This window comes from Ahaetulla prasina, chromosome 1, assembly GCF_028640845.1.
Source record: "Ahaetulla prasina isolate Xishuangbanna chromosome 1, ASM2864084v1, whole genome shotgun sequence".
In the NCBI taxonomy this organism is placed as follows: Eukaryota; Metazoa; Chordata; class Lepidosauria; order Squamata; family Colubridae; genus Ahaetulla; species Ahaetulla prasina.
Genome location: NC_080539.1, coordinates 239,057,965 through 239,082,187, shown reverse-complemented (window position 1 = coordinate 239,082,187; position 24,223 = coordinate 239,057,965). Strand labels below are relative to the sequence as shown.

The window sequence follows — 24,223 nt, the reverse complement described above, 5'->3', positions numbered from 1 at the left end:
ACTTCCTTTCAGGTATCTGAGGTCAAACATGACCTACATCCTACATCCTTGGGGATGAAATAAGATCTATCCTTGAACCAGGGGTGAAATGTAAAATTTGTTATTATTGGTTCTGTGGGCATGGCTTGGGGGCTAATGTGACTGGGTGGGCGTGGTTAACTTTTTTTTTTTTTTTTACTTTTAGAAGCATTTTTTTCTACAACCTCTTTGGCTGAAGAGGCTGTAGAAAAAATGCTTTTAAAGGGTTCTGGCAATCCCAGCTGAGCCGCGCAATCATCAGAGGCTTTTTTTTTTACTTTTAAAAGCATTTTTTCGGCGGAAGAAAAAATGCTTTTAAAAGTTAAAAAAAACCCTCTGATGATTGCGCGGCTCAGCTGGGCATGGGCGGGGGTGGGTGGGTGGGCGCAGGGATTTTTGCTACCAGTTCTCCAAACCACCCGCTGCCATCGCTACCGGATCAGGTGCATTTCACCCGTGCCTTGAACTGAGTTTTCGTACCGCTGCTTTCTTTCAAGACTCTATGTATATTACTCAGGGAGTGGAGGGAAGAATATTATAGATGCAGTAATAAAAACTAACAAAGTTGCTTCTTTTAATATGTCTAACAATAAGATACCATACAAATTAAATTTATAACATGGACAATTACATTTCTTTCTGTAAACCTTTAATTTATGCAATATTACACTTTTACGCCCAACTGCTAATATCTGCTTTTAGCATTAAACATTAGGATATTTTTGTATATGTGCTATAATACAAACAGACTAACACGATGTGTTAAAACAACGAAAAAATATTCTAACAGGAGCAAATATTTTTACTCACTATTCTTTTTGCGAGGAGAGTCACACATTTCACAGTAAGGTAGCAATGAACTATTACTGTAAGTGCAAAGACTGCAAGGCCAGGTTACTTCAGAGGCAAATGTTTTCGTTGACTCAGGTAAAAGGATACACTCATCCTCCTGGGAAGCTTCTTCTGAAAATGAATTGTTTCTTTTTCTAAACAAACATTTTGTCTTTCCTCTTTTAGGAACAAGCTTGGGTGTAGATGGATCTACAGGTCTTGGTCTCTTTGCCTCTCTGCAAAGCTCATCTAGATCCTCTGGCTTCTGGGAATCTATGTTTCTGCCACTTTCCAGATCTTTTTCCTCCAAGGCTTGGGAAGAATTTGAACTCAAACATGGAGACACATTATAACAGGAATCAATTTTTCGCTTTTTCTCCATATCTGGTTTTGGCGAAAAGAAGTTACGAATGTCATGTTGCTTCTCCTTTTCAAACTAGGATGGAAGATCCAACAATCATTACTTTGCTTAACACAAAGATGCGCCTTCATTACCTATTAATATCATTACCAAGCATTTCCTATTTCACTTTCGCCATTTTAGAACAAGGTAGTCCTTCACTTATGACTGGTCACTTAACAACTATTCTGACAAACTTGAAAAAAGTTACTTCTGATTGGTCCTCAAAGTTACAAATGCCACATAACCGTTGTGCTCACATAATCACATTTCAGGTGTTTAGCAACTGATTTGCATTTACTATCAGTTCAATGTACTGTAGTCAAAATCATGTTTTGTGATTTTTGCCATTTTCCAGCAAAAAAATTCCCATTGGGTAAGTTGGATTTAGATTTACAACCAAGTGATTCACTTAATGATTGCTGTGAAAATGGTCATAAAATTGAATTAGGTCATGTGGTGACTTGACTTATGACCACACTGACTTACAACCAAAATTCCAGGCTCAATTGTGATCATAAGTCTGTAGTCTGAATTTTAACAAGGCAATTTGACATATTAAGGAAAAAAGTAATAATCTATATTTTAGAATATAGAAATTCATTAGTATTAACAATCTGTCAACGTTATTCAAATTTATTTATTTTTTAAGTTGGAGTATTGCACATAGAGTTTTTAAACAAAGTTGGTATGTTAGTTGCCAAATGAAATAGTAAAGTTTTGCATCAGTTCTACTTACTCCAGACTTTTAAATAACTTTCACAAAATAAACTATCAATGCTAATATTTTGACATTTTAAAAAATTTCACAAAATGAATTATTAATATTTTGGCAAGTAAATTTCACAAAATGAACTATTAATACTAATGTTTTGGTCAAATAACATACGTTTAACTCATTTTAATCTTTGCTATAGTTAGAACAATAGGAATCATGTTTATTTCTACGGATTTGGATCCAATTTTGAAACTCAGATGACATTACTGGGTACTTTTTTAAAAAATAATAAGCTGTGTAATTAATTCTGAACCTGCCTTTTGTTATTAGGAAAATGATGCTGTGAAGAGAGAGATCTGTTCTGCCAATGGTGATCATTTTTAGATTTCACAATTTGACATTTATATGAAGAATTATTAATGCAGCTTGTAATGAAGCTAATGCCCTAGATAATATGCAAAAGGCTATTTGAGTAAACCCTGAACCAAAGTATTAAGACAAATTAATCTGATATAATCTGCCATTAAGTTTATGCAGAAACCACTAAAACTCCCAACACAGTTATCAAAGACAAAGCAGAATTATAATCAGTAGACATAAGCATCTGCTAGAAGCACTGATAATGTCACACTTGTCACAATGCCATTACACAAATAACATATTGTATCTAATTAGCATCATTTGTGCAACATCATGACATGTGGAATGTCAGCTGCCCTCCCGAATGTCTAGGTCAGCAAATCCTACAGAAACCATACCTATGGGTTTAAGAGAAAAATAAAACTGTACTTTAAATATAAAATAAAGCATTCATTCATATGGACATTCACTTCATTAATGATTCTAAAACAGCATTACAACAGCTAATATTAATGAAAATATAATGCTGTGTGAAAGTCAGTTATTATAATAGATCTAAACCAAAATGAGAAATATTTGTATATCAAAAACACAGTATTACTCTTGGATACCGAACAAGATTTACATATGTACATTCTTACATGGGTGAATAAGACCTCATCCTTGATTTCATTTAGGTCTTCATTTGGGGTCCAGGCTTCAGCAAAATTCAAAAAATTCCATTTATCTTTGTCACCTTCAGGTGCCTGTAGCTTTTCTTTCTTGCCATTTAATGTGGTACCTGTAACTTTGGCCTAAATAATAAATGAAAGAATTTTAAAAAATACCCACATTATTATTTGTCTATTTGCTGCATACCCAACTTATAACAAGCATTTAAGTTGAGAAGCAAAACAGAATATGACGCTTAGAAATAGAAATTAAAAGTTTGGTTTTTAACAATTGCGTCTCTGTAGATTTCCACAGCAAGATTTCAAGAGAAAAAAATCAATAATATTCCACTGGAATATTGAATTATCACGTACTACTTCAAATGTCGCTCCTCAACATCCAAACTACTCTCAGACACGACTATCAAAATTAGCAGCAAAATAGCTGATTTTTAGCTATGGAATTCTTACATTTTCCTCCTTGTTGAAACCAAAATGGACTTATTAAGTCACAGGGAAATAATTAACATCCACTTCAAAAGAGATGAGAAAGTTTGACTGTAATCATTTGACATTGCCAGGCCTTTTCTGGGCCAGAGAGCTAATATAACGATAAAGTGCCAAACGCCAAGAAAGACTGCTGATTCTCAAAATATATCATCCAAAATTATTTACAGTTTTCAGAATAACAACTGTTTAGTTTCTATTTTAATCACCTTCCAAAGAACCTGGAAACTCTGCCTCTAACAGCATATAATTCAATATTATCTTTTTTAAAATAAAGGGACAATTATTCCTTATTTCTACTTCCCAGCAGCCTCGGAAAGAGGCTTACAAGCTATTACAAACTTACCCTAGCCTAATGTTAATGTATGAAACTTCTCTCATATTAAATCTTAAGTATGTGACCATGGCTCTAATAACTTCCCCCTGCATTATTTACCATGCTCTGCAATAAATTATGGAGAACATGAAAAGTTGCATATTATTTTGTGACCTCTGAGTTGCACTAATAAAATTTTTGTTTTAGTACAGAATCTGCAGAGATGACAGATTGAGCATCCCAAATAATCTGACAGTTCTTGAATTCTATAGCTCAACAAATTCTTTTTTCATTCCAAGGGTCTTGATTTCAGGCCTTTAATGTGAGATGAAGATAAATGAAGACAAAACATGGAACATTTCCAAGGGTAAAAGGCTGCTTCTTATTATTGTCTGACTGCATCTTTCAAGCTCTAATTACCTACATAAATATTTCCTCTGCTTCACGAGCCTCATGCTTTCAGAACTGAGGCACTTCTGCTTTCTAAAGTATGGGTCCAGAGGTTTCTAAGGAAATTCTGTAGCAAAGAAACTTTTACGTCCCATGATGTCTTGGTTGTTTCTTCAGATATATAATATTCTTCTTAAGAATCAAAACCAAGGAAAACTTGATAGAAAAAAAGATGGGGCGAAAAAGGACCGGCATACAATGTACAGGTAGTCCTCAACTTACAACCACTATTGAGTCTAAAATTTATGTTGTTAAGTGAGAAATTTCTTAAGTGAGTTTTGCCCCATTTTATGACTTTTCTTGCCACATTTGTTAAGTGAACCACTGCAGTTCTTAAAACTAGTAATAGGGTTGTTAAGTGAATCTGATTTCCCCATTGACTCTGCTGATCAGAAAGACACAAAAGGGGATCACATGACTATGGAATATTACAACTGTCATAAATATGAGTCACTTGTCAAGCATCCAAATGTAAATCACATGACCATGGGGATGCTGCAACGGTCATAAGTGTGAAAAATGGTCATAAGTCATTTTTTAAAATGCCGATATAACTTTGAAAGATCACTAAATGAACTGTTGCAAGTCAAGGACTACCTCAATATAGTACAAAATATGAAGCAGCTGGGACTTCCAATATTTAATCATACCTTACGATTCAACATTGCCCACATTACAGAATCTAACGTTCCATTTGCAATAAGATAATGGATATTCACAGAATTACTCTGTCCTATCCGATGAGCTCTGTCTTCTGCTTGTTTTATATGTCCAGGGTCCCAATATAGTTCAGCAAAAACAACATGAGTGGCAGCGGTGAAGGTTAAACCCTAAACGTAATGAAGAAATAAATACTTATATCATTTATCAAACAGGCAGCAACCAATGCCTTTTGTAAACTTACAGTCTCTTATAGAAATTTCGGGGAATATTTAGTGTTGAAACTAGAGAACATCATTCCTCTTTATCTATCACAAAGTTTTGTCTTCTATGTAAAAATTCGCTCAAAAGGCCTAACAAGTTGGAGCAAAAGGCATTTACAGTTGGAATTCTTGTCTGATATCTCATTCTGTCTCTCCATTTAACTGAAACAGCATTGCTAATTTTCCTTCCTCAGTACAGGGGTGAAATCCAGCAGGTTCTGACAGATTCTGGAGAACTGGTAGCGGAAATTTTGAGTAGTTCGGAGAACCGGCAAATACCACCTCTGGCTGGTCCTGGAGTGGGGTGGGAATGGAGATTTTGCAATATCCTTCCCCCAGCAATGGGGCGGGAATGGGAATTTTGCAGAATTCTTCCCCTGCCATGCCCAACAAGCCATGCCCACAGACCCGGTAGCAAAAAAATTTGGATTTCACCACTGCCTCAGTAACATAGCTCTTACCTCTGTAGCTCCTTCCTAAATATCTCATAAGAAATTGCATTATATATAGACAAACATACTAATTCATAAATGTATTTTGCAAACAATATTAGTTTCTGGATCAGCTCTACATTATGCTGTTGGTTTGAGCTCCGAGCTTGGCAATTTAGTTGCAAACATTTCATCCCCATTCAAGGAGACATTTTCAGTGCGTACAAAAGAAGCACACCACTCTGCAAAACAAGCTATCGACTCTCATGGCTAACAACCCCCACAACAATGAACAAGCCTGGATCAAGAATCTATCCAATCGACAGCACACTGAAGATGTCTCCTCAAATAGGGACGAAACTGCCAAGCTCAGAGCTCAAACCAACAACATAACTACCAACCTGAGCTACTAATATTCAAAGATATATTATAAGATTGACAGAAAACCTATTAACTGGAATAGAACAAGGGCAAAGTAAGAAAAAGATGCAGAGCAATTGAGCTAAATTCTTTAAAATAATTTAAGTTCCGGAAAAAGTTATTCTCTAATAGTAGAAAAATAATTTTTAAAATCTGTACAAATACATATGAACAAAAGTAGATGACAATGAAAATATATTCTAGTAGCTGGGGTCCACACTATAATTTGTCAATTTGTTTGAATTTTTGATATGATAACATCCCTACATGAAAGTGTAATTCTTTTTTTGGGAAAGTGCTGATTGGTTCCACAATTGTTTGGGTTTATTTTAGCCTCCCCAAATGGAGGCAACAGCAGTTATCTGGATATTAGTGACTAAATTTCAGAAGTTGTTAGTTTAGTCTTACTATATATAAAATACTAAGTTAAAAAAAGTTAAAGAATTTTTGCAAAAATTTTGCAATGTGTTAATTTTGACACCTGTCATTTGCTAAGCTGATAGATCACTGCTAGAATTTGCTTAAAAAGAAATTGAATTAGAAATTCTGGATCCTGAATTTTCCTTTTGCAATTGGAATTGTTCCTACTTATTCAGGACCATTTTGACCACCTAAGGTTTAGATTAACAGAAGAAGAAAAAAAAGAGATTTTGAGTTCTTCTTCTCTTTATATTCCACACTCAACTCCATTGTGTACCTAGCAAACATCATCTTCTTCCTGGCTGTGAACATGCCATGTGTAGAAATCCAGGTATGGAACTTATTCAGCCTAAAAGTTTTTAAAGTATCTTCCCATAGTACTGGATTTGAAAATGATTTCACCAGTGTTCAATTCAGTGAAACAATTTAGAATAGAATAGAATAGAATAGAATAGAATAGAATAGAATAGAATAGAATAGAATAGAATAGAATAGCATAACATAACATAACATAACATAACATAGAATAGAATAGAATTTTTTATTGGCCAAGTGTGATTGGACACACAAGGAATTTGTCTTGGTGCATATGCTCTCAGTGTACATAAAAGAAAATATACATTCATCAAGAATCATAAGGTACAACACTTAATGACAGTCATAGGATACAAATAAGAAATTTTTAGGTGCATTTAAGTAATATTGTAAATTTAAATCTATGCAAATAGATTAGGAAATATAAACCTACTATCCTAAAACAAAAGGATGACGCTTTATTGTATTTGCTTCTTAGAGGTATATTGATATGCATAATAATGACTAACAGACACTTTGCACAACGGTCAATTAAGAATTAATTCACAATCCACTCGAGCAGTTTTACTTAGCCAGGTGCTTACAGATATGGCACAGATCTTGTGATGTTCTATCAGTTCGCAGAAACAGTTTTTATCTCCAAGCTTTTGCTTTATATCTGAACAAACAAAAGGTTTCACACGTCTGTGCAGGCAAAGGGGGTGGAGGGAGAGAGGGAGAGGAAGGGGGAGAGGGAGAGGGAGAGAAAGAGATTTATTTAAGTCATAACCTGGCCAGCAGCCTGAATGCTTAAAACGGCCCCTCTGGTATCTGGGAGAGAGGGAGGAAGGGAAGGAGAAAGAGAGAGAGAGAGAGAGAGAGGGAAGGAGGGAGGGAGGGAGGGAGAGAGAGATTTAAGTCATTACCTGGCCAGCAGCCTGAATGCTTAAAACGGCCACTCTGGTATCTGGGTCTTTTTGGAACTGATTTACAAGATTTATTCATTCTGCTGAGGGTACACTGCCATCAATCCGAATATAACGAACCTGTGCCATATAAAGTAACACAAACGGTCACCTGAAGATAAATTGAAGAGAATCCTTGGATTTTGACAAGAAAAAAAAATGACAATGGGGAAACAAAGATGTTAACGAGATTATTGATTTCCACATGGAATATGGTCAGACTGATCACAATTAAGGTATGGTATGCAATTGGTTCCACCCCAAAAGAACAGTAGCTTTGGACATGCCATTTTTGCTTCAAAGATATGATATCTTAAAATTTCCAGGAATATAGGTCCCTAGCTTAAAAAGGTAACAATATTTAGATCAACAGGTTGCTCTAATCTTCCACAGTAAGAACAAGTATAAATGTCTGCTGCCTGGAGTGCTTCTGCCTCGTGGATAGAGGGGCCCAGAATGAAATAATCCCTGTTAGGTTGCTTCATCTACTACACAAGACATTAAGAAGAACCAGAACTAAAAGGATGACACTAAAAGGGAACTTAACTTCAGAGGAAATCTAAAAACAGTGATGTAGAAATAGAACTGAAACTCCCAGATCGGCTTTACATAAGTTTAGGAGAAACAGATGGAATGTTAGGCATAGGAAGAAGACAGTATTATGGAAATGGAAGCAACAATATTGGTTGAGGAATCTGTAGTTCATGCCACTTCCTTTTTGCTCTGCTTCTATCTTAAGACAACAGATAGAATAAAAGAACATCAGTGTTGGAAGGGACCATGGAGGTCTTCTAATCTGACCCTCTAACTCAAGCAGGAGACTCTATACCATCTCAGACAAGTGGCTGTCCTGTTTTTTTTTCTTAAAAGCCTCCAGTGATGAAGTACCCACAACTTCTGAAGGCAAGCTGTTCAATCGTGAGGAACAGTGGTTCAGCTGCTTAAAGACACCGGATTTGTCGGCAAGAGAAAGTCAATTCTCTACATTCCAGCAGTTTGATCCTTAGCACCGCGTGACAGAGTGAGCTTCCACCACTCACCTCAGCTTCTGCCAACCTAGCAGTTCGAAAGCACACAAATGCTAGTAGATACCACTCTGGTGGGGTTAATGGTGGAAGCAAGAAGCCAGCGGGTGGCGGAATGACCGAATGTGAGGCAAAAACCAGCAGAGAAAAAGGCCCAAATGTTGCTGACCCTTCAGTAGAATGCCATTAGCTGCTTTGTGTGTGGAGCTAGTTGGCATCCTGTGGTGGTGCACGGTGGAGAGCACGTGAACATGAACTGAATAAACCAGCAATCTTAATCAGCTACTTTCTATTCCGTAATAATATTGTAGAGTCCTGGCTTTCATATACCAATGCAACAAAGTAAATAATAGTAATAATGGATCTTGTAAGTTTCCTACACTCCAGTGATATCATGGGGTTGTCTTTAAAAATGATTCAGAACCCTGAAATGGCACAACATGCAGCTGTTTAAATATTGGGAGAGCAAGGCAATAGAGCAAGTAACACTTCTACTGAACCCTAATCCTAACATTAAAATATTCATGTATAGTCAACTAGTTAAATTGATACAATAAAAACATCTGGAGAGTTTAGAATCATGTTATGTTATCTGAAGTTGCAATATCAATTTCAATACATTTCAAATATTGCAGGACAACAATTCAAATTAGCAGGGTAGTATCTACAAACATAATTATATAACATGTATAAATCATTAACAGAACAAGTAAATGTAGCTAAATTGCTTGGAAATCCTCTTTCTTGCTCTGTGTCAGGAAGAGCTAGCTTAAAAAATTAACCTCACTAGCACTTTTGACATTAGCATTATAAATACTATATGGAAGAACAATTAAAGCTATCCTGTACAAACCCAAAGAAGAGGACCTTGCTGACAATGAACTCCTGTTTGTGGAATTGATAGTTAAGAAATTTGTGTAAATAAATTTCTTAAGTTTGCCTTCTAGAACAATTTATTCTGCAGGTGAAATTGCAATGAATTCGGGTCTGTGTGCCCCTTCTGCCCTCTACTATTTAAAAATAAATTTCTGTTTTGTTCAATAAAATACCTAAAAACACAGACACAGAGAGAGCGAAGAAAAGTTGTGTATTTTCTTTTGCAATTAAAATTACAGATCAACTGAAAACCCAAAATTGTATTCAGCAGAAAACAACCACCAAAGCTTATTCAAATTTATCTTAGCATCTTGGATGCCAAGGAAACAAGAGGTCAGGAATTAACCTCTCTATAAAGCTGTACACTATACTGCTTATGGTTTATAATTAGTTCCTTACACCTTGACCTCTCCACTTAACTGCTATTTATTATGTCCCTGCATTATAATACATTATCCAGTACATCTTCCCTCTTATCTATATAAAAAGTATCATTACTAAATTTCCAATAAAACTCTATAACAGCCTAACATCTGCTCAAAGATCCTCTTTTGGTTAAAACTGAACATTTTCTTCCTTAACCTCTAGTGCACGCTTCTCATAGTGCACAGCTCAGCAAATATTTTGTGCTAGTCATAAGTAAAACTCTGTTAAAATAGGACTGCTGAGCAAGCACCTTACTACCTTGCTGCCTTTAAAAGATGTGAAATGGCTTATTAGTGTGACTTGAGTAATAAGTTCTGATTACAACCCTATGATCCCTATGTATACACTTTAAAAAGAAAAAAGAAAGAAAGTCATGACTACCATAAACTAAAGTTTGTTGTGAATTACATTTGAGTCCTGGTGGCTTACATGTATACCTCTGTTTTCTTAGCACCGATTCACATTGCCTTCTTCCAAAAATTTTGGTTTTATGACCTAGTCTAGACCCCTGGATTTCTCAAATGGCCCCCCACAGGAGCATTAGACATGGCCAACTCTGCCTAAATTTGCATATTAGCTAAAATTAATTAAGGGGTTGCACTTCGAGCTGAGGCATGCCATGCTAATTTGCATTAATTTGATCAAGAAAAATATAATAAGTATTGATATTGCATACAGATGTTCCATTGCTGTTTGTAGTTGGGGGTTGGAATGTAAAAGTTGAAAATAATGAGGAAAATACAGTTGGATTGTACAGCCTAGAAAACAGGAAATGAATCAGAAGAATGACATTAGTTTCTGCAATCGAATGATGTCTTCATTGCTAACACAATCGTCAAACAACCAAACCAATGTCTATGGACATGGACATCACCCGAGAAACACATACAAATAAAACTCCGTAATTGGTATAATGAGATGGAAGAATTCATTTAGAATGGCAAAGATATATCCAGTTGCTCACTGTGGAATAGATCATAAACTGCTTTTGTTGAAGTTCCAAGTAAGCTAATGCAGAACAAGCCACCCAGTTTCTAGGCTATCATCTGGAGAATATAGCCACCATTTTTAGGAGACAGTCAGAAATAGTTTTTGGGGGTCAAGGTATACACCAATACCAAAGAAGAAGATTTAGCAGGGTGCGCAAGCTCTCATAAATATCCTTAATTTCATATGCTAACAAAATAATGCTTAGGATCATTCAATGCAAATGGGAGTCCTACCTGACAATCGAGACCACATATTCAAGAAGATGTTAAAAAAAGAGACGTTATGGTTGATACACAACTGGATAATGAAAAAAAAAATCAAAGAATACTAAAAGGAAGTCAATATGTGCTTCATTGACGAAAGAAATACACTTGATTATGTAGGCCACAGCATATGTCCTTAGAAAAATGTGGCAGCACGACAAAGCAGGTTGCCTTTAAATCAACAAGAGAATAAGATAAGCCTCCTTATTTATTCAGTCTTAATGATGATTATGTATAGAGGAATGCAGGATTGGAAGCAGAAGAGTAAAGTTTTAAAATTGGAAAAAGAAATATTATTAACCATATATGATGGTTACTACTCTGATAGTAAAAAATTCAAAAACTCCACTAATTAAAAGAGCATAGTGAAAACGTGGGACTAAAATGAAATATAAAAATCAGACGAATGACAACAATTACAGGCTTAGGTTTACTCTTTAGCCTAAGAATTAGCAGACATTATTGAAATGGTCTATGGCAGAGGTCTTCAAACTTGGCAGCTTTAAGACTTGTGGACTTCAACTCCCAGAATAGCTGGGAGGAAAATTCTGGGAATTGAAGTACACAGGTCTTAAAGCTGCCAGGTTTGGGGACCCCTGATGTATGGCTTCTGTCTTTTAGGACCAATAAGCACCATTAACAGAACCAGCAATCAAGCAATACACTAGAGATTAGCACTTGACAAGAGTTGCAGTGAAGAACCTGGGAAAAGTTAGTCAAACATCATGATACGTCTATTTCTACAAAGATCAGATGGTACAGGCAATAGTTTTCCCTGTGCTAGAAGAAATTGGGACTTTGAAGAAGCAGGATAAGAAGAGAATTGACAGCTTTGAATTCTGATGTTGGGTAAGACTCCCAAGAATACCCAAGGATGCCAAGAAAACAAGCAAAAGGATCATCAGACAAACCAGACTAGAGTTTTCTCTTGAAACACAAATGACCAGGCTGAAATTATGCTACATGAACATATGTGAAAACTCAGCTCGCTTGAAAAATCCAGAATGCTGGGACACGTGGAAGGAAAGAAGAGCAACAAGAAGAGAATCCTAACAACCGGCAACAAGGTAAATGGATTTTATTACAATAGTGATGGGTTCCACTCTTGGAAGACCAAAGGATCAGGATAAGGATAGATACTTAATTGGTCATTAAGAATCAACACTACCTTGATGGCAATCACATATATCAAAGCATCCATATTAGTATATGATACCTGATAGTATGATAGGAACCAAAGTTGAGCAACATTTTTAGAGGAAAGGTGAAAGCTGCAGTGGGCTAAGACCAGCTTGTCGGCTTGGGCAGCAATAGAATTTCTCTGTAGTCTTTACATGGACTAAACTTTATTAATCTGAGTACTATAACACCTAGTACATTGTTCCAGTATTAAGTCTTTAGTGCATTGCTGTTGGCCTTCCAACAAGTTCTAACGATTTACTTGTTTACTATAAGTGAATAACAATTTGAGTAGGATCTTCCCCTTTCTGGCATCCCTCCCCAAACGTTTTGGGACTGTTATATGGCTAACTAGGTATTTTGAAATTGCAGCCCCAACATAGGTGGACAGTGCCATGTTGAGCAAAGCTAATGTATGCAGTGCTATGTGCTTTTAACTGTTAATTTTCACTTAATAATTGTTTGTTTTATAGAGGTTTTTAAAATATACCACAGTGGAAAATATGTCAGTAGTCAAAATGGTACAGACATAAATTTACCCCCTCTTTTTTTTTTGGGTAACTGTGATGTTCACGTTTACATCTTAATAAGAGCCTCCAATAGCAATCTAATTCCATAAAGCATATTTACCTTGCTTTCAATCACTGCCTCTGTACATGCCTGCAGCATACTTAAATGATGAGCAAAGACCAGAAACTTCATTTCTTCGTTCTCCAGCAGCATTTTAATATAATCCTTTACTGCACCTGCCTAAAATATATAGGCATGTTGGAATCTTATTGTAATTATTGAGAAAAGGAAAGGCAAAGGGGCAACAACAAAACACCAGGTATCTTAAGTTATAAAACAAAGCTGCATAAATAAACAATTAACTTCTTTTTTAATATATGGAATTGTATATTTGTAATTTTGTGTGTGTGTGTGTGTGTGTGTGTGTGTGTGTGTGTGTGTGTGTGTATACATATATATATATAAATAATATGTACTTTTAATATATGTAATTGTAAACAAATGTAGATTTAGGCTTAGAAAAAGCAAACTATGGCATCTATTGTGTTATATACTGGTTCATCCACGTACTTCATCATATTGGCTCATCAATTCCTATAAAGTGTTTGGTGCTACTTATGTTCAAAGCAAACAAGCAAGCATGACAAATAATATACCCACACACCAACATAAAACGAACTTACAATATCTTAAGTTTTGGATTAAAATGTTTTTTGAATGGAAGTATTTCTACTTAACTATGACTAGGAATTCTTCAATTCAACAGACTAATAAAATGTCTGCCAGCTCCCTGTCTATTCAGCAATCCAATATACTATATCCCAAATTATATCCAGAGAAGCTGATTCTCAAGTTGGTCTTTTGAAGGGTTATGTCATGCAGTACAAAAAACTGACTAGAGAAGTCCAGTTTGATAAAAAGATTACCTTTCAGAGTTCCTGAAATTAATATTGAAGTGCTGTTGTTAAGGATCAAGTACTACTAGTTAAATGTCAGAACATATATTTGTTATCATAGAAAACTTTTAAGTAAAATAAAGTACTTATGACTGTTTTAAGTATCATTTTGACAATATATACTAAGATGAGGCAGTTTATGGACAAATTAAAAGTAGAATTTAGTTCAGGGAATGTAGGGAATGAAGAATGGTTAACAAAATTCTCCCACGATGGTCTATTCATAGAAACTTTTGCTGGATCTAGGCATCTTACAGATGGAACAATATTTCTTTTTGGTTTTCAAAATATTTTTGTTATAAAAATATGGATGGTTATAATTAGAATACCACTTTATAATATTTCCAATTCCCAAGAAATGCAGGAAGAGTGCCTTTTTCATTGTAGTACCCTTTGGAATACCATTCCCTGCCGAAATTCATGTGGTGCCATCCTGACTGTATTTAGAAGGGCCTTGAAAACTTAGCTTTTCTTCCAAGCCTTGGGTTGAGTAAATGGCGTGTCTTCTGTGTTTGGGGAGACAAGATGGTTGGGTTTGTTCCCTCCAGAGGTTTGGGGTTTATCATTTCTACTATCTGTATTTTGCTGGTATTTTTTATTATGCACCACTCAAGAATTTTTGTAGAGCTAGGCAGCCTTGTAAATTTAAATAAGTAAACAAATAAAATGAATAATTTTTATCCAGCTGAGTGTTACATTGTTAGAAAAAGCAGAATAGAAATAGTTACTACATTTTAACAATACTCACAAAGCATTTCAGGATTACCTTGGCAATGGCAGTCTGCTTAAACATACGTGTAATTAGACTCATCACTTGGATAAAGTCATCTTTAGTAGAGTCTAAATTTGAAGCCCTCATTAACTTCTCCCACTCTTCAAAGCTAGTATTTAATTCCTGCATAGGAGGAAACAACATTTAGAAGCAAAAATGTGAAAAGGCAAAACAATTACATTGTCTCTGAATCATACCATGTTTTCTCAATAAAGAACAATAGACTGTAACCTTTTTCGCTTAGCAATGTCAATGCAATGCACAGTCATTGATAAATTCCTACCATGTATGGAAATTTACTGAAAGACTGAGAGAAAAATAATAAAATAGGAAGTGTAACACAGTCTATTTCAATCATAAATAAAACCGTTGTTTTGAAAATTTCAAAACTAGAACACTATTTAAATCAAAATGGCTATGTAAATTGTTTCTCAGTACTGCATTTATATTATCTTCCTAAAATACTTTTTTGTATGTGTTACTTGGATAACATATTATGTGTATTCATGAATATCACAATATTTTAGAAATGTAAAGGAATCAGCACGCACCTTATTGTACTGTTGTTTCTGTGATGTACATATACGTGCATGTTTTCCTGAAATGCAATATAAATTATACTTATTCAAATTTTGGCTACTGGCTATATTGTTAGGGCTGTGTGGGCCTTTGGATTTAAGGAAAAAAAGAGGAAAAGTTGCTTTGGAATGCATAAGGGCACTCATCGGGCACCTGCAAAGAATTCTTGAAATTATATAACTGCATTTTCAGCTGCCAGATTATCGGGGAAATGCATATTTACTACACTATTTAAAACAGAGCCTCGATCCTTGAGTCCACATTCTATTTATCATCAGCACTTTATCTATCAGAGTTTCCACCACAAAATAATATCTCACTGCCAGTTTAGCTGTTTCACTAAGTCAGAATAAAGTTCTATTTACCCTATATGACCTCTTATTTTACAATGAACCAGTTAGGTTCCCTATAATAGCAAAACTGAATAGAACTACTGAACCTGTGTAACCCCTCAGTGATAACTTTTGGAACATGGCCATGCTTCTGTATACTTCACAAAGTCATTATACCTATGAAAATAGATCATGATTGACATATTTCTCAGCATGCTAATATCAGCTTACTTTAGCAGTATTTTTAGGAAGATCAAAAGTTATCCGTTGCCTAATTTTAGGTGGCAATTGTGTTAAAACTTCACTTTTCATTCGCCTAATCATTACGTTGCTTAGTAATTCATGCAGTTCATCTAAATTTGAAGCTCCTCTGCAGTCCCACTGTTGTCTTTTACCAAAATATCTGGAACAAGAACAATAAAAATAGAACAGCTAATTTAAAACGTTGTAACATTTATTTCTTATTAAATTAGACATATATGTTCATACGAGCTTCTTTCCAAAGGAGGAAAATATAATATACCCAAGACATTCAGCCAAATCTTAAATATTGTTATTTTATGATTCACATTTAAGCTAAATAGCAAAGTTATAGTTTAATATAGTAGGTTCAAATAGTATATTTGTTTTGCCTATATATTTTGTTTCTAATGGTAATAAAGCTAAGACAGCTTAGAAAGTCTCGAGCCTTATGGTGTCCTACAGTTCTATGACTCAAATCAAAGCAGTAGAACAGGGATCCCCAACCTCTGGGCCACAGCCCACTATCGAGCCGTGGCCTATTTGCAACTGGGCTGTGTGAGCGTTGGGCTGGTGCGCATGCGTGTCCAGTGCAACTCATATGAGCAGGTCACGCACACAGCTCAGCTTGGGCAAGTTGAGTTGCATGCACTTGCGCGCCACCCTACGCTCATGCAAGTTGGGCTGAGTGCGCGCCGTCTCAACGCTGACACAGCCTTGTTCCTCTCTCCTTCCCCTTAGCCAGGCCGTTAAACTGCAAAGGTTGGGGACCACTGCAGTAGAATATGTGACAAACCAATGCATTGATATAGGACTATTTGGAAATAATCATGGACAGAATGTTTCCAAGCCACCACTACCACAATAAAACTCCAAAACCACACAGCCAGAGGTCTCATCCATATGAGCCCTGTGTGAATTAAGAGAGAAAAGTGAGAAATTTTGTTTTGCAAAGTTTAGATTTACCCATGGGCATTTTGTACTATGAAGTTATGCAACATATTAACTAATTTTTTTCTACTATTACCTTGAAGTAATAAACTTTTTAAGCTAAGGTTTGCAACAGCTCAGTTATTTCCTCACATCTGATAACAAGTAATGCTTATTGTTATAAACAGTACAATGAATATTGTTCTTCCAATTATTGCATACTGGAACGAAATTCAGTTTACAATATGACATCATGATTTTTTCTCCTTCTGTTCAATCATATCTGATTCTTAGAGATTGCCTGGACGAGTTTCTGAAGTTTCCCTGGCAAGGTTTTTCAGAAATGGTTTGCCACTGCTTCCTTCTTAGGGTTACGTAAGAGAAAGTGACTGGGCCAAGTTCACTCCATCGGCTTTATGTCTAAGGTGGGAGTAGTACTCAAGCCTCCTGATTTCTAGTCTTATGCCTTAATCATTATACCAAATTGGAACTGTACACTATGAATACATCTATGTATAAAAGGATGAAGAAGTCATTACCTGACATGTGCATTGCAGTATTTTTTTGCATACTCACTCCATGTACCAAATTTCTGTGGACAAAGTGCTTCAAGTTGCATGAAAAGCTGTTGAAATACAATAATAATTATTTTTGAAATGCCCATTAAGTCAGAAATCCTAACTGAAGCCCACCTTAAGTCCAGCCCATCTCTTACTAAGAGCTTAATCAGCATAACTTCATCTATTATTGAAATAAAATCAATGGTACTTCCCCAACAGCATCAGTAATGTCACTGATGCAGGTACTAAGGTGCGTTATTGAAGCTGCATCTTTAGTCCAAAAATCATTTTAACAATTCAAGTTAAATCAGACTTCTCTCTTTCCTCCTCTAATTTTTTTCCCATCACTTTCCAGCATGCATCAACTCTGGGGTGCCAAAACATATGCAGTTATTACAATTGTAACAGACATTAGAAATCAAACATCTGAAATGACAACCCTAAGTTTACCACCAATCAGAGTAAGAAAGGGAATTTGAACATGCAAGGGATGGAAAAGCATGTAGGCCCCAAAGCACATCCTCACCCTCCCATAATTGTTTCACCACGGCATGCACATTTCATAGGTTTTGAAACTTAAAGCGATTTTCAGAACCTCTTCAGGTCTTCCTAAAGCAGGAGTTCCAGTGAGGAGAAGAGCTCGAACAGCATTCTGTACAATAGGCAGCAAAATCTTGCTACGAACTGCATTCCTGGATTTCATGTAGTGGGACTCATCAATTATTACTACTTTGAATTTCTGTTTGCATAAAGTATCTATTAAAACATGAGCATCTGAAGTCAAGAGGCCGTAACCCAGGACAGTCACTTTGCTTTTAGGTATTTGCCTAGAAAATGAAAAGAATAATAAAAAAATAGTGACTAAACTATATTCACATTAATCATCCATAACTACCTATTGCTTGAATGTATGCCTCATGAATAATTTCATTTATATTTAAACCTATTTAGACTATCAACTCAAAGGGCTTCAGAAAAATTACAAGTATAAAAAAAAGTTGCTATTAAAAATCTTAAGTGACAAGTGCTTCTTTCAAAAACTCTTAAATGACCGATATTATTAATCCCTTTAAGGTCAGGAGTGGTTGCTACTAAGGCATAAGACGAACTGAGGTTTGTTCAAAAGCATCTTGTTTCAAATATCCCACTAATTTCTTTAAAACAAAATTTAGTAAATTATATCCATTCAATCTATGATGAGCCGACTAAATAGTTATCAAGGTGATCATCATAAAGAGCCATTTTTGAATAGAAAAAAAAACATTTATTTTAACCAGTGAGACTGCAAAGCCTCCAGATTATATTGGGTGACGGTAGCTGTGAGTTGATATTAACTGGGAAGCTTGGAGGGCAGCAGTATCTAGGACAGTGCTGCATCAGCTTCTCCTCATGTGCTGGTGGTCCCAAAGGGATGACTAGAGTTCAAATATTTAAAACACAGCACCCTGATTTGGGAAGCAAAGAAACTCATTGTGTGTTTGTAGAAAACAGAGCCTCCAATCCATTACCTACAGGAGCATGCATTCTTAAACACAAAGCGTTGTCCAGTCCTTTTAAGTCTTTGAAAATCAACATAGTAAGGAATGAAAGCAACTATTGAAAAGTTTTTTTTTTAATTGCTAGATATAATTAATGCCAACCACACAAACAAAAGCTTCCCGTCTTCCTCCTCTCACCTAATAACTATCACTACTGACAAGGAATGCTTTCCACTTGCTTTTTTTAGATCAACAGTTCAAGCCATAGTCTAACTGTTTGGCCCATCTCTTTTAAAAACTCAAGACAAAATATTCAGATTAGCAAACTGTATGATATAACCCCGATCAGGGCCTCAAAAAACAAGGGGGAAAAAATAACACAGCTCTTATTCTGTCTTCCAACTTATTATGTTGTTTTTGTATTAGCGCTCCAGCATTGGAAAGCAGTTTATTAATTTCAATTCTTCAAAACAAATGTCAGTTTTTCCATTTTCTGCTGTAAGAGCTGAGATTGTACATACCCTGTCCTGTCTAACAAGAAAGGAGATTAAACCATCTGGTACCCACTTCAAAAATAATGCCATTGCTAATATATCACTCACCAAATGTCAGTTTTATTTTGTACGACGATGATATCCTCTGGACAGAGGTCTGGAATCCATTTTTCCATTTCATCAACCCAAGGGTATCTCAGGGATGAGGGCACCACTATTAACAGAGGCCATTCATTTTTATAGTGGTATGATACAGCTATTGCTTGGATAGTCTTCCCCAAACCCATCTAAAACGCAATCAATTGAAAGGAGAAAAATACACTCTTCATGATAGGTCTTCATCTAAAGATATAACTAGATACAGATATACTAGAATTGCTACATGTGCAGTATTATTTTATCAGTATAAGATAATGGTGAAGTAATCATATTTTCTACTTGTATGCATGAATAACAAAAATTACATTTGTCCCTTAGCACTCTAGTCATTAAGCTTGGAATACTCCTTTGGAGCTTTACACTGTACAATTGTGTTTTCACCATCTTAAATGAATTTTGTGTCATCTGCAAATTTGACATCCTCACTTGATATGCCTAATTTTAAATTGTTTACAAACTAGTAAAATAACAATGAATCTAAATCAGATCCTTGAAAGGCCACACTTCTTATCTCCCTTCATTGTGAAAATTATCCATTTATTTCTGCCCCTTGATTATTGTTGTTCAGCCAGTTGCCAATCACTCAGAAGACTCTCCTGCATTTCTATGACTGTTTAACTGGATATAAGTCATTCGATACGAGATAGGCAGCAAATAAGAAAGAAAGAAAGCAGGGGGGAGAGAGAGGGGGGGAAAGAAAGAAAGAAATACGCTAGTGTGCAATTAAAAGATACATATATATATATTCAGTTATAAATAGAGTTCTTTTGTCATCTTCATTCACACTATTTCTCTAAAACTAAATCAGTGTAATTGTAAATGTGGTAATTGAGTGATAATGAATATATTCATGAATATTTCTCCAGTGAAACGGACCATTCCTGACACAATATGTGTGTAGCTATCAAAATCAACAAAATAAGTGTGCATTCAACTGGAGGCATCAAAATTGTTAAGAAAGCATTCTCCAAATTATTTATTTACCAGTATTTAATTTATGTCCTGCCCATCTTGTCCAGAGAAGACACTGGGTGGCTTACAAACATTATAACTACTACACACTAAAATAATAAAGCAAAATATAACAACAGTAATAAATACTGTTAAAAGATGGGGGGGGGGGAGCGGAACACAAAGTATACAGGGAGGGGTGTAGTCTTTCCTAATCCAACAACCACTTTTGAAGTGGTGCCCTTTCATTGGAGTCCCAGGCCAACTGGAAGAGCCAGTCTTCAGGCCCTTATGGAAAGTCAAAATGGGTGCAGATCTCACATTGGCGGTATGATGTTCTAAAGGACAAGAGTCGCAACAGAAAAGGATCTTCTCTTGGACTCCATCAGCCAAACTTCCTTGACTGACAGGTCTGCAGCAGAGGTGGGTTTCAGCAGGTTCTGACCAGTTCTGGAGAACTGGGAGCGGAAATTTTGAGTAGTTCAGAGAACCGGTAGTAAAAATTCTGACTGGCCCCTCCCCCATCTATTCTCTGCCTCTCGAGTCCTAGCTGATCAGGAGGAAATGGGGACTTTGCAGTAACCTTCCCCTGGAGTGGATAGGGAATGGAGATTTTACAGTATCCTTCCTTTGCTGCGCCCATCAAGTCATACCCACAAAACCGGTAATAAAAAATTTGAAACCCACCACTGGTCTGCAGCATGCCTTGTCTGCCGGCAAGGATGGGATGGGCCAATCCCACTGGAGCAAGACAGTTCTTCAGATAACTGGACCCATGCCATGAAGGGCATTAAAGGTAATAATCAACACCTTGAACAGCACCCAGAAGCAAACCGGCAGTCAATACAGTTCGCAGAATAACAGTGTAACAGTATAACACCCTAGGGGGTCTCAAGAACTGCCTGTACCCAAATTATGGGATTATTGTTGTTAGTTTATTAAATTTGTTATAGTAACCACATTCCAAAATACGCTTGGGCAGGCACCTATTATTAGTAGTAAAGTAAGGAAAGGATTTCAGAATTTTATCTTGAGTTTAAGGCATCTGTCGCAGGTTGTTTTTTGAACTAAAAATAACCAGATTGGCCCAGATTCAATAAAGACACAAAGCACTGGAAACTTGGTTTTCTTGTATCTCCCTTTAATGGCTGTGGGAGACTTATTTTACAAAACAAGGACAACTTATAAAAAAGAGGAAATAATAAGTGTTTTCAACTATATCAGAAACCAGTATCTTATAATTAAAATTATATTTTATTTTAATTATTTTCTAAAAGCTGTTATCTAGACTATATTCTTTAAAATCCAGTTTTACCCTATTTTCATACCTTTCTATTCTATATCTCTAATAAGCAGGTAGTCCTCACTTAGCGACTCTAATTGGGATCCGCAATTCCATTGTTAAGCAAAACATCACATGACCTTCCTGCAACAGCAGTCTTAGTTGCACATGTTAAGAGAATCATCCGTGGTCATTAAGTGAGACATCATGGAATTGTGATTTGCCATCTCCTGCCAGCATCCCAATTGACTTTGCTTGTTGGAAGCAGGTTGCAAAGGTCACAATGGAAATCATTGTGCAGATCACTGTGACTATCGTAAATGTTCAACAGTTGCCAAGCAACCAAATCACAATGTAACCATGGGGATGATAGTCATAACTGCAATGTAACCATGGGGATAACAGTCGTGAGAGCATTGGTGATGCTTTTTTCAAGGCAACCGTAACTTTCAACAGTCGTTGACAAATCGTCATTAAAAGAGAACCACCTCTGTATGTTTATTGCTGCCCTCTATATATCTTTAATCTTAAGAATTTATTGCTGGCTTTAGCATTTACAGGTGATACTGAACTGTATCTTTCAGTAGAACTGCATAGTTCAGTATAATCAATCAAAATTGATTAAGGCATTGATAGATTAAGAAAATTCAAATACAGTGCTTACAGCGTCAGAGAAGTTCTCCCTTGATAGGTCATGGTGAGCCAAAACACTAGTGAGGAGAAAACGTCATGGCATTTTCATAAAGGGATTGCTTTCATTGGGCAAGTTTTTATAGCCCTTCAACCTCTCTCCTTCCCACCCTACACCCAGGTTTGTTTAGTATAGGTATTAATACAAGAAAATTACATGTTGGTAAGGACTAGCTTCATTGTTAAGCATCTAGCGCAGTCATGTCCAATTCGTGGCCCGCATGTGGCCCAGGACAGCTAGTAATGCAGCTCCACAAGATAATAAAAAATATTTTAAAATAAAGGAAGTTTGTTATTTATGTATATTTTATATGAGGCCCAAGATAATTTCTCTGCACTCAATGTGGCCCAGGCAAGCCAAAAGTCTGGGCAACCATGGTCTGGCAGATATGGGGTGCCAAGTTAAAGCAAAATCAGGAAATAATAATTTAACTGGGGTTAACTGGATTAATTGGGGTTAAGGCAAGAAGTTATTTTTCAGCTCACAAACTTAAGAGACGCTGCTCACAAAAGTAAATAGGAAGAGCGATCTTATTTAAGCAGTCTTTCTTCCATGTGTTAATTAAAAAATGTGGTTCAATCATAGAACAACTCTGTATATATCTCTATGGTTACTCTCTATATCACTATAATCTTTTCCACATAGTTCAATCTGTCTATCTGATTCTGGCATCTGTTTTCTATTTCTGTTCTGTCAAAGTCTTGACTTTTGTCTTTGCTTCTCCTGCTGTGTGTTCCTGGCTGGGCTTCCTGGCTCATCTCCTCTTCCACAGCTTGCCTCTAGCCGAGGAACACATCTAGAATAACTTTCCCTACACTTCAGGTCTGGGGAAAGGGGGAAAAAAAGATTTCTCCCCATCTACCCTTTAGTTTTTACTTGTTACTTTTATTTCTGGGCTTTGAGGTTTCTTGATTCGGCCTATTCTTCACAACACCTGTGGCTGCAGAACTCCCAGGCAACCATCTTGTCTTGTCTTCTGCTTCCCTACCTGTTGTTTGAGTGGCAATTGAGTCATCCTGACAACGAGGGAGGGCCAAGGAGGAGGAAAGGAAGCCAGGTTTACAATCTCCTCATGCAGTCTGTCCTTCCATAGCATCTGCGTCTGATAAAGGGACTGATTTTTGCTCTTGTTACTATACAGGTAGTCCTCACTTAACAACCATTCATCCAGTGACTGTTCAAAGTTACGGTGAACAAACAGTACTTATGCTGATACAGCCATTATGATGCCCCAGCAGCTACATGATCAAAAATTTGGGCACTTGGCAGCCTGCCTACACTTACAATTGCAGGGGCTTCCCCCCTTGCCTTTCTACCCCATCTCTGCCAATTTTGCCACCCTGCAAATGACTTTTATGGTGCTGGAAAAGACAATTCTGAAGGAAATCAACCCTGACAGTTCTTTGGAAGGAGAGATACTGTAGCTGAAGCTCAAATACTTTGGATACCTAATGAGAAGAGAGGACTCATGGGAAAGGGCCCTGAGATTTGAAAACATTGAAGGCAAGAGGAGAAGGCGATAGCAGAGGATGAGATGGTTAGATAGTGTCATGAATGCAATGAACATGAATTTGGGTAAACTTTGGGAAACAGTGGAGGATGGAAGGGGGCCTGGCATGCTATGGTCATGAGGTCACAAAGTATTGGACATTACTTAGTGATTGAACAACAATAACAATGATTATCCACAGTGGGGGCAGCAATGTTAGAGCTGAAATACAGGGCTGAGGCCTTCAGCCAACTACCGCACCCTCCCCCCCAGCCTCTATTTCAGCCAACCGCTGCTGCTGAAGATGGCACTTAAGCCCCACACCATGGCCAGCCACC

The 24,223-nt window shown here is 36.5% G+C and overlaps 1 protein-coding gene across 1 annotated transcript in view; it reads right to left on the bottom strand.

Annotated features, from left to right (window-relative positions):
- Nucleotides 1-24,223, bottom strand: part of ZRANB3 (zinc finger RANBP2-type containing 3) — a 70,278-nt gene that overhangs the window by 15,921 nt on the left and 30,134 nt on the right. Inside the window, 10 exon segments of the mRNA XM_058194014.1 lie at nt 829-1,285; nt 2,969-3,121; nt 4,901-5,080; nt 7,665-7,784; nt 13,093-13,212; nt 14,695-14,823; nt 15,843-16,014; nt 17,321-17,406; nt 17,937-18,168; nt 19,422-19,600. Coding sequence (XP_058049997.1) covers nt 829-1,285; nt 2,969-3,121; nt 4,901-5,080; nt 7,665-7,784; nt 13,093-13,212; nt 14,695-14,823; nt 15,843-16,014; nt 17,321-17,406; nt 17,937-18,168; nt 19,422-19,600 — 1,828 coding nt within the window.